General features: G+C 49.5%; 1 protein-coding gene across 1 annotated transcript; it reads left to right on the forward strand.

Annotated features, from left to right (window-relative positions):
* Window positions 1-3,181: 3,181 nt before the first annotated feature.
* Window positions 3,182-17,858, forward strand: OAZ2 (ornithine decarboxylase antizyme 2). Its single transcript, XM_075575927.1, is given in 6 exon segments — window positions 3,182-3,464; window positions 8,319-8,394; window positions 8,396-8,476; window positions 13,775-13,950; window positions 14,981-15,066; window positions 17,439-17,858. Coding segments are annotated over 6 exon segments (570 nt in total). The 5' UTR covers window positions 3,182-3,444; the 3' UTR covers window positions 17,570-17,858.

Here is a 17,858-nt window from a genome sequence, read left to right on the forward strand (position 1 = left end):
CCTTTTTTTGAACAAATCTATTGTATCTGCCATCACAGTCTCCATGGGTAATGAATTCCACATTGTAATCGCCCTTACTGTTTATTTGATTACCACATGTACAGTATTACTACTGTGAAGCGCTATGTACATTAATGGCGCTATATAAATAAGGACATACAATACAATACTGTAAAGAACCCTTTCCTTTGTTGCTGGTGAAATCTCCTTTCCTCCAACCTTAAGGGATGACCCCGTGTCATTTGTACTGCCCTTGGGATGAGTAGTTGAAAAGCTCAACATTTTCGCAAAATCTAGATAGGATTCCAGAGCATTAAGCTATCACACTAAATAGAATAGATGGGGATGGGGAAATAGCAAGGGGTCATGGAGGTAGAATGGGGGCAAATGGGAGTTTGGCAAGCAGGGAGACACCCATATTAAATACAGATATTACTAGAAAACTTCTAAAGACTAAATCCAATTGGAGTAGAAAGGCTGGAGCAGATAAGATATTAGTACAGACTGAAAAAAAACCTTAAATGCATGCTTGCTAATGCAAGAAGCTTGACAGATAAAATGGGTGAGATTGAATTAATAGCTACAAGGGAGCAGTATGATATCACAGGCATTACTGAAACATGCTGGGATGAAACTCATGACTGGGCAGTTAATTTAGAGGGTTTTTCCCTTTTTCGGAAGAGTCGAGCAAATAGAAGAGGAGGTGGAGTATGTTTATATGTTAAACCGGATCAAAAAGCTATTCTAAGAGAAGATGTTTATGAAGGGAAGTATGAAAATGTAGAGACCTTGTGGTTAGAAATTAGCAGTGGAGGTAAAAGTACAAAGTAAAATGTTCGTAGGGATATGCTATAAACCACCAAATATCTTTGAGATTGAGGAAGCCAAAATACTTTTGCAAATGGAGAAGGCATCAAAACTGGGTTATGTTTACACAATGGGTGATTTTAATTATCCAGACATAGACTGGGGCAATGAGATTAGCATTACAACGAAAGGAAACAGGTTTCTGGGGGTGCTTAAAGACAATTACATGACCCAAATTATTGAAGAACCAACCAGTAGAGGGCCAATACTGGATTTGGTAATATCAAACAATGTAAAAGTAATAATAAATATTCAAGTCCGAGAATATTTGGGTAACATTGATTATAACATGGTCTCATTTGAAATAAATAATCAAAAACCAGACTACTTGGGTTCAACAAAGACTTTAAACTTTAGAAAGGCAGGTTTTAATAAACTCAGGACTAATCACTCTAAACTCAGAGAAGAAAGGATCGCCCGACGCAGTGGATAACTCATAACCAAGCTGTCCGAAGAAAGACTGTGCTTGTGAAAAGTCCTCCTCGAGCGACTGAAGAGAGCTGAGCTCAAGTACCTTCTTGAGGAGACATTACTGACCTGGAGAAAGGGCTCCAATCGCAGCGGGACTGAGGGTTCTCTCCCTCCATCCACTCTCATTCGAGCTGCAGAGATATTTCGAGTGAGAGTGGAAGGATGGGCTTTAGCCATGGCAAGCCCGAGCTTCCCACAAACAGGGGAGGTATGTAACAGGGATGTATCCCTGTTTTAGAGAAACTGCCTCGTGTTCTGAAAATCCAGCAGAGAGCTGGTTAATTGCAGTTAGTCAATTAACCAGCACCATCTGGATAATCCAAGTAGGTTTAAAACTCCTGCTGAAACAGACTCAGAGAGATTTTCCTCAGCACACAGCAGTGCTGACATGAGGAGAGGGTCTTGAATATACAGGAAGACTATATATTGACGGCAAGACACAAGGGTGACCAGACCTCTTTTCCTGGACGCAGAGGACACAGGAACCTGTCAGAGGCTGGACCCTCAAGCACACCAAGACACCACTGACCTGAAGGGCCGCCTGCTTTAAGGTGCCGCTGAGACTTTGGGGTGGTAGGCTGGAAAAGGGCTTATCCTCCCAGTCTTGTAAGAGAGGGACTGGGGAAGTAAGTTAGCCCTTACACAGGGATAGGTGTTTGTTGTTTTTGTATATTTTTGTTTGTTGTGCTGTTTAAAGGGACAGGCTCAATAAAGCCATATGTTAATTTCACCCTAAACGTCTCCATTTGCGTACCTCTGCACACATCTCTTACAGTATGTATATATTTTGCGTGTATATGTATATATAACGAAGACCCGGAACTGCCGAGCGGCGCTAGCGTACGAGTGCGGCGGTGAGAGTGGAACACTCCGGCCTAACGGGAGTCTGCACAAGATTCGTCAATAATATGTTTTAAAGAATGGACACTTTGCAAGTGTATTTCCTTCAGAGGGCCATTTATATAAAGTTTGTTTTTATCGGTCTGCACTATTTTATCCTTTCTCTGTTTTCCCTGGAGGAGGGTCAGTCAAGAACCAGACTATCGCGTTATTGCCACAGTTGTGGAAGGGCTTTTTGATTTTCTGGGAATATGTGAGTAATATTCCTATTCACTCCCGAGATCCAGCAGCTTGTAGTACACACTTCACTGTGTGTTGTAGTTTTTTTCTTATTCTTTCTGGGTACCCTCGTCTGCTACCCTGGTTTGGATAACGAATGTTTGGAGATGAATTAGTGGAACTGTTCATTTTAGGGGTTTGAGCTGCAGTTACATTATTTCTATTTTTTGGCCATTAAATGCACTAATATATATACATATATATGAAATATAAAGGACAATGCTAATTAGATACTGTTAATTCTGAATATAATACCTCAGAATTAAGTGTTACCAAATATCAATACTGACTTAAATAAAACCTTAGTCAGACCAGAAACCAAATACCTGACTAGATAGCTAGAAAATATTAAGATCAATAATCAATTAATCAAGATTAAGAGATATATAAATAACATGAAAGTCCAAGCAATAATCAATATATCTCTCTCTCTCTCTCTCACTCACTCACTCACTCACTCACTCACTCACTCACTCACACACACGCACGCCCCTGACAGCAGTCCCGCCCACTCACTGTTTATTTACCTGCTGGTAGGCGGGGCTTCGCAGGAAGGGGGGCGGACGCGTCCTGAAAAGCATAACAACAACAAGGAGGCGGAGACGTCCAATCAGAGCGAGGCTTGGAGCGCAGGGCGGGCAGAGAGCAGGCGCTGTCCAATCACAGGGCAGTAATCGCTACCCTGGCTGTCAGAGCGAGGCTTGGAGGGCAGGAGTGACAAAGCAGTGAGGGGCGGGGCTCCGGAGAGGGAAGGTTCTGGAGAGCTCGGGAGGGGACTGGCGGCGCGAGCTCAGTTACCGCGGGGAGGCCGAGGCGGACGGAGTGGAAGACAGGACCGGGAAACAGCCGAGCAGTGACCGGGCCGGATGCGGAGGTCCCGTGCGGGGAGGAGAGCTCAGGAAAACCGCACACACCCACAGGAAAGCCGCGGGGCACAGAACCGAGCACCGGAGAGAACAGGACCCGGGGGCGGAGGCGGCGGGGAGGATGATAAACCCGCAGGACAGGTCAGAGCGCACTCATATATGTACCTGTATACTTACAGACATAGACATATATCCACGCACATACAGATTATATATAATATACAAATATATATATATTTCTTTTACACACAAACGTGTATATATATATATAGTTATACGTTACCGTTCCAAGGATTGGTAAACAAGAGAATGTTGAAAATCAAAGTGTATTAGTAAAAGCAAAAATACATCCAGAAACCCAACGTTTCGGTCCTACAGAATGGGACCTTCCTCAGGGGGATACAAAGGGGTATCTATATAGATATAGTTATAGATAGATATAGTTATAGATAGATGGTTATAGGAGGGAAAAAAATAAGTGCACTCACTGGATTTATGAACTCCCTCAGATGCACAGTGATCACCCCCCGCTGGGGAGCCCCATAATATAGAACTTTCTGCATCAGGAGGGGAGAGTAGTGTTACACACAGCTATACACAGAGATCTTCATAAAAAGTCTTCATAAAAAAAGACGTTTTATCCACGTAGATCTATGTGGATTAAAACCTTTTTTATTTTATTTTTTACGAAGACCTCTGGAGTGCCGGTTCCTTTTATTTTTTAGGAGGATGTGTTCTATATAGATGGATATATATACACACACAATATGCTCTATATATATATATCTCTTGCAAGTAGATGATATATCTGTGTATTGATGTGTGTAACACCACACTCCCTTCCCGGTCGGTGAGAGATGCAGAAAGTTACTATTGTCTTATTAATATATCCAGCACATTGTATTTCCAAACATCAAGTAGAGGGATTTATTTATCATGCACTCTGACACATCTTAAATGTCATACATAGTGTCTGTGTGTCTTCAGTTCCTTTTAAAAATAAGATGAGGAGATTTGGTAGTGGAAGAAGCCACAGGAGCCTTTCTGTAAGTAAACTTACTTTGTATTTAAAGAATTAGAGCAGGTATAAGCATAACGGGACGTTTCAGGACAGACACGTCCTTTCCTCAGACCGTACACCACACCATATTTAAAAAAAAAAAGATAACATTTACTCTACTGTAATTTTCACTTGTTTGTTAATGGTGTAAAAAATGGTAAATTTCTCTTTTCTCTGGGATTATTTAATTTGAGTGTTAATTATTGTTATTTCCCGTTTATCTCTACCCAAATTACACCCCCATCATTAGTCCAAAACCATATCTGAGATTGGGAGAGAGTCTGGCTGACTTCCCGTGCATATAGAACATTTTACAGACTGATCACAAAATATTAGGTGATGTCTGTATAAATTGTCCACAGCTTTTTTTTTCGTAGACATTAAAGCCTTACACAGTTACTTAGAAAGACTTTATACTTGTTGGGTTTGTGTAAAAATAGTGTTTATCACCTATATATAACCTATAGAACATGCCACTGCCTCAATTGACTTTGGTCCTTTAAACACAGTGACGGTTACCTTGTACAAAGACCTGTGCTTGATGTTTGGCCTTTTGAGTGGGTGTTAAACCATACTCTCTTTGCATCAATAAGTATCTCTGTGCTTTTGATGGCAAATGTAGGGTGTAAGCTTTTCAGTCAAAATCACTGTGCTTGTTATTTCCACTATATAGATAAAATAGAAGTGAAGGAATAGGAAATATACTATTAATCTTGGTAATGGCATAAAGGGGCACTCCCAGGAAGGTATGAGGAGGTGTATATGGTCTCGGGCACTAATCCTCGACCATCACAGCGCCCACACCTGGACCCGGTTGATACAGATGCAAAAGGCAGAAGGTGTTACAAACCAGCTTTCTCCAATGTATTCTGCTAGTTTTAGAGCAGGTAGAGAGAAATAACTCTGATCTGTGCACCCAACGCTGGGAGTGGGGCCTCGAAGTGTTATTTATCTATACCTGCTCTACAATGGTGGGAATACATTGGACAATACTGAGAGAGTCCAGCACTCCCTAAATGGAAAAATTGAAATCACTAGTATGCAACCAATAAGTAAATTTTAATGAAAACACAAATATATCAAAAAACATGCAGCGTCACAAATATAGAACATAAACATATAGGTATAATCACATATAACGTGTGTGAAGGAAGGATATACAAGGGAGACAAGTTGTCAAAAAAATGGGGATAGTGTATGTGCCGGGGTAGGGGCAAAACAGCACAAAAAAAATACTGGACAGTATTGTGTATTGTGTTTGAGAGGGTTTTTTCTCTCTTGTCCACAGCACCCCGCATTATATATCTACTCTCTATTGTGAGTGCTGTTTATAATTTTGTGTTACATTGGGAATACATTGGAGTAAGCTGGTTTGCACACTTTCTGCTTCCCTGATGGCTGTCTTTCCATTTGTATCGATTAAAATATAATATACAACGTCTTTGTAACGTTTGCTGTATCTAGAAAGTCCCTAAAATGAATAAAACCGTTTGCTGAATAAGAGGTTGACAGTGACATCTGCTGGATAATACGGGGAGGTGCACACACACAGCTTGGCAGTGTTACAGAAAAGCAATGTGATAGCCACATTTACCCAGGAGTATCGGGATATGAATTGTGTCCTAGTATAATGAAACACAGACCCTATTGTAAGAGTGTGCCTCGGGTTATTGGGAAGGAATATGCCGTTCACAGGTTTGCTTGTCTGCTTTTGGTGAGGTAGTTATCACGTACACGGCTGGCTGTTCCAGATTATAGTTAAATAAGTGTGTGTGTGTGTGTGTGTGTGTGTGTGTGTGTATCTATATATCATTATCGTGCCAGTTCTGTAGTTGAGCGGTTAAGGCCTTCTGGAATGGGAATCCTTTATCTAATGCAAAGATTAGAGCCGTTACACCGAACCTTTTAATGTTGGTGTCTCTGGGAGTGACAGCGGCTGGCTTCAATCATTTGCACTTTAGTAATAGGTTTGTGTGTCATGTCCCGTTCAGCCCCATACCAGGCCTTCAGGGCTCAAGTTGGCGCTAAATAGGGCTTCCTCAGCCCTGTGTAATTGCAATGTTCAGATAAGGGACACAAATCCAATACTGATTGATCTCTGCCGCTGTCTGATCATCGCTCTAAACTCGTAAGATCTCGTTTGCCCGCCATACATTTAGCAGTTGCACTCGTTCGGTGATGTGGTGGAATGGTTAAAGCCCCTTGCTTGGTGTGAGTTGTGTTCATGGCCTGGTCTTCCTGGGAAGGTAAATGAAAAGTGACTGGCAGGGAGTGTACGGTCCTCATACCTCGCCCTATTTAGGAAGTTAAGATTCTTGGGTCACCCGTAGACGGTGCAGTGTTTTTAAAGGTGTAATCCCACATAGCTGGCCAAAAGAATTTGTAAATAACATGTCAATCAAAGAGTCTGGGGGGGCAGGGAGCAGAGGGACAGTCGGGGGGGGGGAAGCAGAGGGACAGTCTTGGGGGGGGGGGGGGAGAGCAGAGGGACAGTCTTGGGGGGGGGGGAGCAGAGGGACAGTCTTGGGGGGGGGGGGAGCAGAGGGACAGTCTGGGGGGGAGAGCAGAGGGACAGTCTGGGGGGGGGGAGAGCAGAGGGACAGTCTGGGGGGGGGAGAGCAGAGGGACATTCTGGGGGGGGGGAGGGAGCAGAGGGACATTCGGGGGGGGAGGGAGCAGAGGGACATTCTGGGGGGTAGAGGAGCAGAGGGACAGTCTGGGGAGGGGGCAGAGGGACAGTCTGGGGGGGGAGGGAGCAAGGGGGCAGGCTGTGGGGGGGGTGTTGTAATAAGGCAGCGCATCTTGTTCATCTTGTTGTGTGTTCAGTGTGAGTGCAAAGTTGTGCTTCTGCCAGTGGAGAGGGCTGGGGGCTGTTATTTAACCCTACGTTTTCCGCAGTCTCACTCGGGACACTTGTTTATATAAAGCGAGCGGAGATCTCTGGGCAGACTGGGCAGAACCTGCTCATGTGACAGGAAGAAATGCTGATCTCTCAGCTCTGCCTCTATAGGGACATAGTGTGGTGTTAACGCTGTGCTCCAGGCAGTTTAATGAGCGTATGAGCTGCGGTGTTTATCTCATTATGCTGAAGCAATGGGATGTTTTGTCTATTCCTCCTTTTCAGCTCACCTGAGAAGAGTAAAGAGACGGGGAGAATAGGAGGTTGTTAGTTCATTTGTGTTTATCTCAATGCAGCAGCCCCCAATATGTCTATTTTAGTTTTTCATTATTATTTTTAAAGGTACCTGAAGCGGGATGTTTCATGACCTCCTAGGGGCAAAGTGTACTAATGGCAGTGACAGGGTTAAGGGGTCACATCTGGGTGACTGACGCCTTTCCCCCCCAAATCTGCCCCCTATACGCATGATTAAATCCTTATTAAAGTTATTATAGGAACACGGGGAGCTGAGACTTGGGAGGGGGCTGATTTCCTTGCGCTGCTCCCTTGTGTCGGAGGTCCCGATGTTTTCAACAAGGTTGCGCAGGCAAAGCCCCAATCCCCTTATCTGTATTGCTTCTGATAAGGATGGCGGAGGGGGGGGGGGGGATAAGGGGATAGGAAACACTTGTTTGACAAACCTTCCTCCGTTCATAAAATAATAGCGGCCAAATGTTTGCTTTAATCACAGTTGGGTTTGTACAAGGAAGACAATCGGAGTATTGCATTGTTTGGGGAAAGTGTTTTTTTTTTGTCTGGCTTTGTGGGATTGCACCTTAAACATGTCATTGGTTCATTGTGTGGGGGGGGGTGGTGGTAGTATGATCCTTTTACGCGGAGCAGGTGAGTCTGTTGTCCCATACTCTCCTCCTGTGCTGCAGCATGCATACATTGAAGAGGTGCCCTCTAACCCCTGCCCCTGTCTTTTGCAGTAGTATATTGAGGCGGTGCCCATGCCCTCTAACCTCTGCCCGTGTCTGTTCCGTGTCTCTTGCAGTGGTTTCCTGCCTTTGAGTAGCTGTCCCCAGCTCCAGTGCTGCAGGCGCCTCATTCCAGGGCCTCTGTGGTGCTCCTGATGCCCCTCACCCACTGTCGAAGATCCCCGGTGGGCGAGGGGACAGCAGGGATCCTGCACTCCCAGCTGTGATCTATAAGGTAAGGCGGTCTCCTGTCATGTGGGGGGGGGGGGGGGGGGGGGAAATGTTAGGAACTATATCTCTGTATGATCGCTCTGGGCTCCTTTCTCCCAGTGTGTACTTGGCCAATCAATGGTTGTATGCTATTTGCCCACACTTTCTCTTGGTGCTGTATACATGGGTTACACCAGGGGTGCACAAAGTTTTGGCGCTGTGCCCCCTTGCCTGCTCTCCCCCACTGCTTGTGCCCTCCCCCTCCGTCTTACCTTCGTTCCGGCATCAAATGACGCTGCAGGATCATGTGACCCGCAGCAATCATTTGACGACGCATTGCCATGGTGACGCGTTGCCCGAAGCCAAGGTAAGCGAGTTACAGAGGCCTTGTGCGCTCCCTGGCATTTCATATAAATGCTTTGGGGAATAGCACAGTTCATCTGTAACTGCTGCCCCCATACCCCTGCTCTGAACCCCCCCCCCCCCCCCCCCAAAAAAAATATCTCGCCCCTCAGTTTGCGCACCCCTGGGTTACATTGTCATGGCGGGAGACTTGGTTTTTGTGTAACTGCGCCAGCAGAGGGTGGTGTGATACAAAACGATATGTCCAGTGACCAGCAGAGCCATGCAGTGACGGGGTTAAAGATGGAATCAGTGGTCAAAAGGGCCTAAAGCGCCGCAGTGCTGTGCCTGGCTTTCTGCGCTTCAAGAACAGAGGGGACAGAGTCTGGAAATGTTCAAATTGGTCTTTAAATAAAAAGTGGTAACGGTGATTGGAATAAAAATCCAATGTAGAAGGAGCCGTACTCTGGGTTTGTAAATGGTCAAAATAAAACCGAGTAATGGTACTCTGGTGGAAACGAGTAACCGTACCCTCCCTGGTACCATTACTTGTCAGCCGCGGACTGGAAGCTCGTTTACCGTGAGTCCTGACATGGAATCAATTACCTATCTCCACAACAAGGTGACGTCCCCAGAAATAGCACCAGCCATGAATTACTTAGCACGCGTAGCGTGACATATCCGTGTCTAGCCGTTACCAGAGCCTGATCTCTCCCAACAATAACACCATCCTCTGCACTGCTGCCCTGGGGTGAGGGGAAGGGTGGTGGGGGTAGAAACCAGAAGTCGGGGCGCAACTCCTGCGCCCCATCCTTTCTGCCTGGCCCACACGCGGGTTTGCTACACAGGTGGGCTCGGGCCCCCTGGTCCCTCTCCCCAGGGGCCCAGGTCATGACTGAAGTACTGGGCTCCTACAGAGCTGTCAGCGGTCGGACGAACTCCTAGGACACCAGTGGGTCCCTGTGCTGCCAGAAGCTTGCTGGTGGTTGTGTTCCCAGCGTGTGTATAAACACCACGTAAGAGGAGACCCTGGCAGCTCGTGTGGGAGCTCAAAGGATCCAACCATTTCCTGGAAGTGGAGCTTGGTGGGGGGGGGGGACACTGTAAGGGAGAGCCCTCCTGTCTCCTTACTGTCTCCTTACTGTCTCCTTACTGTCTCCTTACTGTCTCCTTACCGTGCGGTCAGCAGCTTCAACGCTGTGCTTGGGGTCCAAAGAATCACATCGCGCTATAAGCGGATCGCGTTAGAAATAATGTGCAATTGTATGCATTGTACAATAAAGTATTTAAGACACCAATAATCGTGTTGTAAAGTATTCATAAATATGAAAATTGGGAGCCACGCTTGCACCGCGTTATAAGCGGATTCGTTCATACATACATACATACATACATACATACATACATAACAATGGCGGTTTTAACCTCCCGCAGTCCAATAGAAAATGGCAACGTTATCCTTTGCAGCTTCCTATTGGGCACTGGAGACTGAATAAGCAGGAAGTAACTGGCAGCACCTACAGAGTATGGAGTATCTCGCTGAAAATAACAGGGTTCAGCACTCGGTGCCCCCTGCTTCATAAACATTTAAACAAGTTACCCTAGGAAGGAATTGGCCATTAACAATCACATTGTCTTCCTTGGTTTCTAAGCGCACAGATTCGGCCTCTTTTGTTTCCCGGGACGTGAGTGACAACATATTGACATATGAAGCACGTGCTTCCCTTACATGGAAGCGCGGGTGTGACGGGTAATCACACTGCTAGCCCAGGCTTGTGCTGTATATTTATTTAACGAACCGCAAATGTTTTCATGAGATGTTTGTGTCATGCAATACCTGTCTAGAGAGAGAGAGAGAGAGAGAGAGAGGGGCGGGGGCCCTCTGTCTAGAGAGAGAGGGGCGGGGGCTCTGTCTAGAGAGAGAGGGGGGGCTCTGTCTAGAGAGAGAGGGGGGGCTCTGTCTAGAGAGAGAGGGGGGGCTCTGTCTAGAGAGAGAGGGGGGGCTCTGTCTAGAGAGAGAGGGGGGGCTCTGTCTAGAGAGAGAGAGGCCCTCTGTCTAGAGGAGGGGGGGCCCTCTGTCTAGAGAGAGGGGGAGGGGCCCTCTGTCTAGAGAGAGGGGGAGGGGCCCTCTGTCTAGAGAGAGGGGGAGGGGCCCTCTGTCTAGAGAGAGGGGGAGGGGCCCTCTGTCTAGAGAGAGGGGGAGGGGCCCTCTGTCTAGAGAGAGGGGGAGGGGCCCTCTGTCTAGAGAGAGGGGGAGGGGCCCTCTGTCTAGAGAGAGGGGGAGGGGCCCTCTGTCTAGAGAGAGGGGGAGGGGCCCTCTGTCTAGAGAGAGGGGGAGGGGCCCTCTGTCTAGAGAGAGGGGGAGGGGCCCTCTGTCTAGAGAGAAGGGGGATGGCCCTCTGTCTAGAGAGATGGGGGATGGCCCTCTGTCTAGAGAGGGGGGGGGCCCTCTGTCTAGAGAGAGAGGGGGGGGCCCTCTGTCTAGAGAGAGGGGGGGGGCTTCTGTCTAGAGAGAGGGGGGGCTCTGTCTAGAGAGAGGGGGGGGGGCCTTTGTCTAGAGAAGCCAATATCCAGCGGAAGAATCTTTTTGTCTCGTCTGTGGGGTGTGTGTGGTGTTTGTGTTCATCACAAAGGCAGTCACAGGGGGGGCCTTGGTTATATACATGTGTGATACATATGTGTATTTATTATAGGGGTGTGTGTGCCCCTTTAAACTGTCACTAGCTGTTACTAAAACAATACAGATTATTGTAACCCCTTCGGTCACTGAACCCCACCCCTGCCCACAGTGGGCCTAGGAGGGCCTGACCACTTAACCCCATCACTGTCTTTAGTCCCCGTTGCTCCTAGGAGAGGCTGGCCCCTTTAAGTGAATGAGACGCGTGTAACATGCATTCTGTTGGCGTGGGCAGATTACTACCTAAGGAGAAGCTGGAAACAGAATGTACATGCAAATCTGCTTTAAATAGCCGCCCGCCACCCACAGCACGGCGTCCTCCCGACCTTTCACTGGCGGCTTTAGACCTGTAAATGAATTCATGACCCGATTTTAAAATAGCTTCCTCAGCTGAAATGTGTGAGGAGAGCTGGCGTGGCGCACGCAGCCGTGGCTCTGCTCCCCGTGGCTTCCCAACGCTTTACCTGCTCGCTCTGCCAGCGGGTGTCATTTCATCCTGTGCTTTCCCTGGGAGTCGCACACGGTGTATCACACGGTACAAATACGTCAGTCTCTGTAACGGGGGGAAAGCTGGGGGGTCTCTAATGGGGGGGGGGAGCTGGGGGGTCTCTAATGGGGGGTGGCTGTGGTGGTCTTTGTGAGGAAGCTGGTTACACTAAGAAGTTAACCCTTTCTCTGCGCCCCTGGCAATCTCCCGGCCCCCCTCATGCGTATAGCACTCTGCGGTGAGGAGCTTAATTAACCTCGTTCTTGCTGGGAGGAATTACCAGTCAATGTTAAGCTACATGTGGGGGGTGGAGGGAGAAGGGAAGAGTCGCGGGGGCTCCCTCTGGTGGAGGGTGAGTTGTGGTTGTGACCTGTGTCTGATAATAGGATGTGTGAGCCTCGCTGGGGGCACGATAATTGGAGCCATACTGCTCCCTTATTTTATGGGGGAAAAGGGTGTGTGTGGTTGTGTCGGTGGGTGTGTCTTCAGAGCTCCCCGTCTTATTGCTAAGACGACTTTGCCGTTAATTAACGTACTACGTTGTTAATGGTGGAAAACCTCATTGCATATTCACAGCAGCAATGTTAACGAGGGAAATAACAGTTTGTTTTGGTTGTATCTAAGCTTTTGGGGGCTCCAGCCCCTAACACCGGGGTCAGAGGCATTCTTTTGGGGGGCTCACCGCCCCTAATGCCGGGGTCGCAGGCATTGTCTTGGCTTTGTCCAGGTTAAGGCAGTGTCCCACTTTGCCATAGAAATCTAGGAAGCCAAAGTTAATACCCTGCATTATGCCCCAAGAGACCAGCCTAGACCTGTGCATTAACCCTTTAGAAGCCGCGAGGCCATGAAGGCATGCATCCATCGTGTACTAAGGTCTCCAAGGGGTTAATGCAAACACCCCAACTACCTTACTGACCAGTGTGTGGCATAGAGGTACAACCACTATGGCCAAAGTCCGGCGGTCTTATCCCCGCCGCATCAGCCATATTGGAATGAGGGCGTATAATTAGCGCTGTGGGTCGCCATTAAGCTCCGGGAAACTACCGTCCGCCCTTGATGATAACGGGCGGTGGGTGCCGGGACTTAACGCAGCTTTGTGCATCTGGCCCCAAGTGTACCTACGGCAGTGACCTGGGAGGGGGCTGATCTCCGGGTGCTGCCTTGTATGTGACGTCTGTGTGTTAAACAAGAGTTTGCACAGGCAAAGCCCCCTCCTTATCTTTATTGGCTCTCTGATGTGCACGGGGGAGGGGGGTGGGGGGTTAAGGGGAAAGGAGACGCTCCCATATTTGGTGGCCTCCAAAGAAATTCAATTTATCATTAATTTCCAAAAACACAACTGTTGCCACATCTGGGTTTGTTTTTGTGTGGTTACATTTGTTTAAGGAAGCCAGTGTTTTGCCCGCTACATGGGATTGCACCATTAACCCGTTGTTTACATTGCGCAGCCGCTTGCTGCGCAGTACAGCAGGGCTGAGTATCTTGTGCTTCTCGCCCTTGTATTGCAGAGCGTGCTCATGTACAGGCTTGTCCTGGAGATACAGGGCCATATTTAGTAAGCCATCTGCTACCATAAGACCCCTTTCCGGTGCAGGGAGACCCCCTGTACGACCGATAAAGTCCGTGGGCTGGAAGGGGTTTGTATGGCAGAAGACTGCTTAGTACGCGTGGGCCGGGGTCTCACCCTGGTGAGGTCTCTGGAGACAGAATGAGGTGTCTGGTGTCCCCTTGGACTGGAGTAATGGGGGTGTATCTGGGAGACCCCACTCTGCACCCCCTACATGTGTTCTCCCTTATCTCACCCCCCGCCGCCGCAGGATGAGAAGCTCACGGTTTCTCAGGATCTCCCGGTGAACGATGGGAAGCCTCACCTCGTCCACTTCCAGTACAAGGTCACCGAGGTGAGAGAGTCCTCGTGGGAGGCCGTGCTGTCGAACCAGAGCCTCTTCGTGGAAATCCCTGAGGGCGTCCTGGCCGATGGGAGCAAAGAGGGGTACGTGGAGCAGCTGGGGGTGTGAGGGTGCATCTTCCCTGGGTACCAAGACTAGACTGGGAGGGGGGGTGTGGTGGCAGGGGGGGGAGAGAGAGACACATGTATCCATAATATGCGTAACATTCCTCAGTAATGCTTCATAGGAATACATTATTATTCATACATTACATACCTGTAAGCAAACAGCCTTCAGGACAGAGAGGGGGAGGGACTGCATTTAATTACTATTACATGGAGAAAATGGGTTATGGAGGGTCCGGCTAGCGAGGTCTGTATGTGTAAATCTAACGCTCACATGGGATATTATCAGAAGTGAGGTCGTGCCACGGCTGTAATATTTTATGATGGTCAGATATATACATGTAACACACTACTGTACACGGAGGCTTTTCCTCGCAGAGCTTACAATGTTGCGCAGAACTGACACTGGGGTGAGAGAGAGTTACTACGAGTGTGCTTGTCGTTGGGTCGCTTAGTGTTGGAGTAACTCAGTGACCAAGTCGGTTCCCTTTAGGAGCCCCAGCCTGTGCTTCTCTCCTGCACTCCTCACCTGGGTAATAAAAGCAGGCCCCAGTCTGCACTGCTCTCTGGGTAATAAAAGCTGGGGCCTGTGCTTCTCTCCTGCACTGCTCTCTGGGTAATAAAAGCAGGCCCCAGTCTGCACTGCTCTCTGGGTAATAAAAGCTGGGGCCTGTGCTTCTCTCCTGCACTGCTCTCTGGGTAATAAAAGCAGGTCCCCAGCCTGCACTGCTCTCTGGGTAATAAAAGCTGTGGCCTGTGCTTCTCTCCTGCACTCCTCACCTGGGTAATAAAAGCAGGCCCCAGTCTGCACTGCTCTCTGGGTAATAAAAGCTGGGGCCTGTGCTTCTCTCCTGCACTCCTCACCTGGGTAATAAAAGCAGGCCCCAGTCTGCACTGCTCTCTGGGTAATAAAAGCTGGGGCCTGTGCTTCTCTCCTGCACTGCTCTCTGGGTAATAAAAGCAGGTCCCTGTTAGTGATTCTCAGCTGAGTGATGTCTGCTTCCTGTAGGTTGGTGGCCCTCCTGGAGTTTGCGGAGGAGAAGATGAAAGTGAGCTACGTCTTTATCTGCTTCAGGAAGAGCCGGGAGGACAGAGGTGAGATCTGCATGAATCATTATAAAAGTTCTTATAGAAATACGGGCAGCTGAGACTTGGAAGAGGGCTGATTTCCTTGTGCTGGTCCCTTGTATCTGACGTCTGTGTGTTATCAAGAGTTTGTGCATGCAAAGCCCCCTCCCTGCCCATATCTTTTGTGTCTCTCTGATAAGGACGGGGCGGGGGGGGCCCGGGGCGGAAAGGGAACACTTGGTTGACAAACACTACCCCCCTCACCCCTCCCCCAATGAGAAGCCCCAAAGAAATGCAACATGTAATTAATTTCCCAAATGAAATGCAAGCAGAACATTCTTTGCTTTTAACACAACTAGATTTGTTTGAGGAAGCATAATTGGGCTGTTAAAGTCTTAACAAAAGGGCGGCACATGGGATTGCATCTCTTACCAGGTTTACAAGTTGCTTCCCTCTGTAAATTTATACTGCAGAACTCGTGATAATTAGTGCAAAGTACTTGTTACAATCATGGTAATGTTACTCAGGATGACCAGGTGATCTCTTGGCCTCTCCCTCTGTCATTGAGCACATGATGAGGGTCATTCTGTCCTCTTCTAAACCTTGCTGCCCCTCTGACCCGGCCTCTGCACGACCGTCTGTGCTACCAAAGTCTGTCTAAATGTGCACTGTGCCAGGAGAACACTCTAATCTAGCAGTCTAGACCGGGCCAAAGTGGGCTGCTAGGGCATCAATAAAGGTACCAGCAAGCCCATATACAGGCCATGGGAGGATTAGGTGGTGTGCAGCAAGAGCAGATTTATCTGGATAGAAATGTGGCTTTCACACCAGGAAAGGTTTCTACAAACCATCTAGTGCGGGAGTGTGCAAACGTTTTGCCCTGCGTCCCCCTGCCTGCTCTCCCCCACTACTGGTGCCGCTCCCCCCCCTGTTACCTTGTCTCAAGTGACACTGCGCTGTATTGCCCAAAGCCGTCTGAGTCAAGGTAAGGGAAGTTAGAGGCCTCGCGCAGTCCCCCTTGCATTTTAAATGCTTTGGGGAAGAGCGCGGGGCCTGTGTAAGCGCCGTGCTCCCCCAGTTTGCGCGCCCCTGATCTAGAGAACAGGAGCATTTAGTATGTGACCCCTCTCGTTGTCACACGAGCCAGTTGGCGGGTCCTCTGATGTGTCATTCCCACGTGCAGAACATTCTATAAGTATGTTTAGGATGAGTGGGGTCACGTGTAAAGCCAGACCTGGGACCTTCTAACCGGAGATGGATCTTCCCCCACACCATGCCAGGCCTCGGTCCCGCTGCGCTCGTTGGCGCGGGCGGCTATGTCGCGAGTTCCCCACCAGCAGGGGAATCCTCGCGAGCCGGTCCCGGTCCCCCCTGGCGGCACAGCTGACTACACTCTGTGGCGCGTCAGCCGCTAGGAGACACAAGAGAATGGTGTTTCCTAGCGTTGACGCGTCACGTGGTGTGGCTATGAGCCAATGGGGAGGGGAGGCTTCGGGAGGAGGAGAGGCTTTGGGGAGCGGGGAGGAGTGTGGAGTGAAAGCAGGTGAGTGCCTGTCTGTGTGTGTGTCTGAGTGCGTGCGTGCCTGTCTGTGTGTGTATGTGTGTATGTGTGTGTGTCTGCCTGTGTGTATGTATGAGTGCCTGCCTGTGTGTGTGTGTGTGTGTGTGTATGAGTGCCTGCCTGTGTGTGTGTATATATGTGTGTATGTATGAGTGAGTGTGTGTGTGTGTGTGTGTGTTTAAACTTTACCTTCAGCAGCTCCAGCTCCAGCCCGAGTCTGTGGAGGGAGGGAGGGGGGGGGGGGGGGAGAGTAGCGGGTCCCTCCTGCAGCCCGTGGAGGGAGGGGGGTGGGGGGGGGGGAAAGAGTAGCGGGTCCCTCCTGCTGCCCGTGGAGGGAGGGGGAGGGGGGGGGGGGGGGGGGGGGGGGGAAGGGAAGGAAGAGTAGCGGGTCCCTCCTGCAGCCCGTGGAGGGAGGGGGGGGGGAGAGTAGCGGGTCCCTCCTGCAGCCCGTGGAGGGAGGGGGGGGGGGGGGGGGGAGAGTAGCGGGTCCCTCCTGCAGCCCGTGGAGGGAGGGGGGGGGAGAGTAGCGGGTCCCTCCTGCAGCCCGTGTAGGGAGGGAGGAGGAGGAGGAGAGTAGCGGGTCCCTCCTGCAGCCCGTGGAGGGAGGGAGGAGGGGGGGGGTAGCTGGTCCCTCCGCTCAAGCCACGCCCCCCCTCCCTGTCAAACCTCCCACTCCCGCCCACCTCCCGCTCCCGCCCACCTCCCGCTCCCGCCCACCTCCCGCTCCCTACAGACCGCATATTGCGGTCTGTGTATCTCAGCGCACCGCCTGTCTGCAGTGCGGGTGCGCTGACTCTGGGAGTGGGGCCTTAGCCTAACCCTTCTTGTCTCCGCTTAGGTCCCCTACTCAAGACGTTCAGCTTTCTGGGCTTTGAGATCGTACGCCCCGGGCACCCGTGTGTCCCCGCGCGGCCGGACGTCCTGTTCATGGTGTATCCGCTGGATCAGAGCTCCTCGGACGAAGACTGACCAGCGTCGGAGTCCAGCTGAAGTCGTGTGTGCGTGCGTGTGTGTGTCAGAGTAGCGGGTGGCTATTTCTAGCACCTTGGGGATGGGAGGGTGAGTGCATGATCACGCCACGGACTGATATTTTGCCTTTCTTTCAGTTTTATGAATAGGATGTCTGTTATTTTGACTTTCTCTGCAATTTTGTGCTGAGTTCTCAACTTCAAGCACCTTGCAGTCTGTGTCCTACAAACATGTATTCAACACGTAGTCTATGAAGCTGCATATGAGAAAATAGAGATCTTCAATGCCA

The sequence above is a fragment of the Ascaphus truei genome, chromosome 18, assembly GCF_040206685.1.
Source record: "Ascaphus truei isolate aAscTru1 chromosome 18, aAscTru1.hap1, whole genome shotgun sequence".
Classification (NCBI taxonomy): Eukaryota; Metazoa; Chordata; class Amphibia; order Anura; family Ascaphidae; genus Ascaphus; species Ascaphus truei.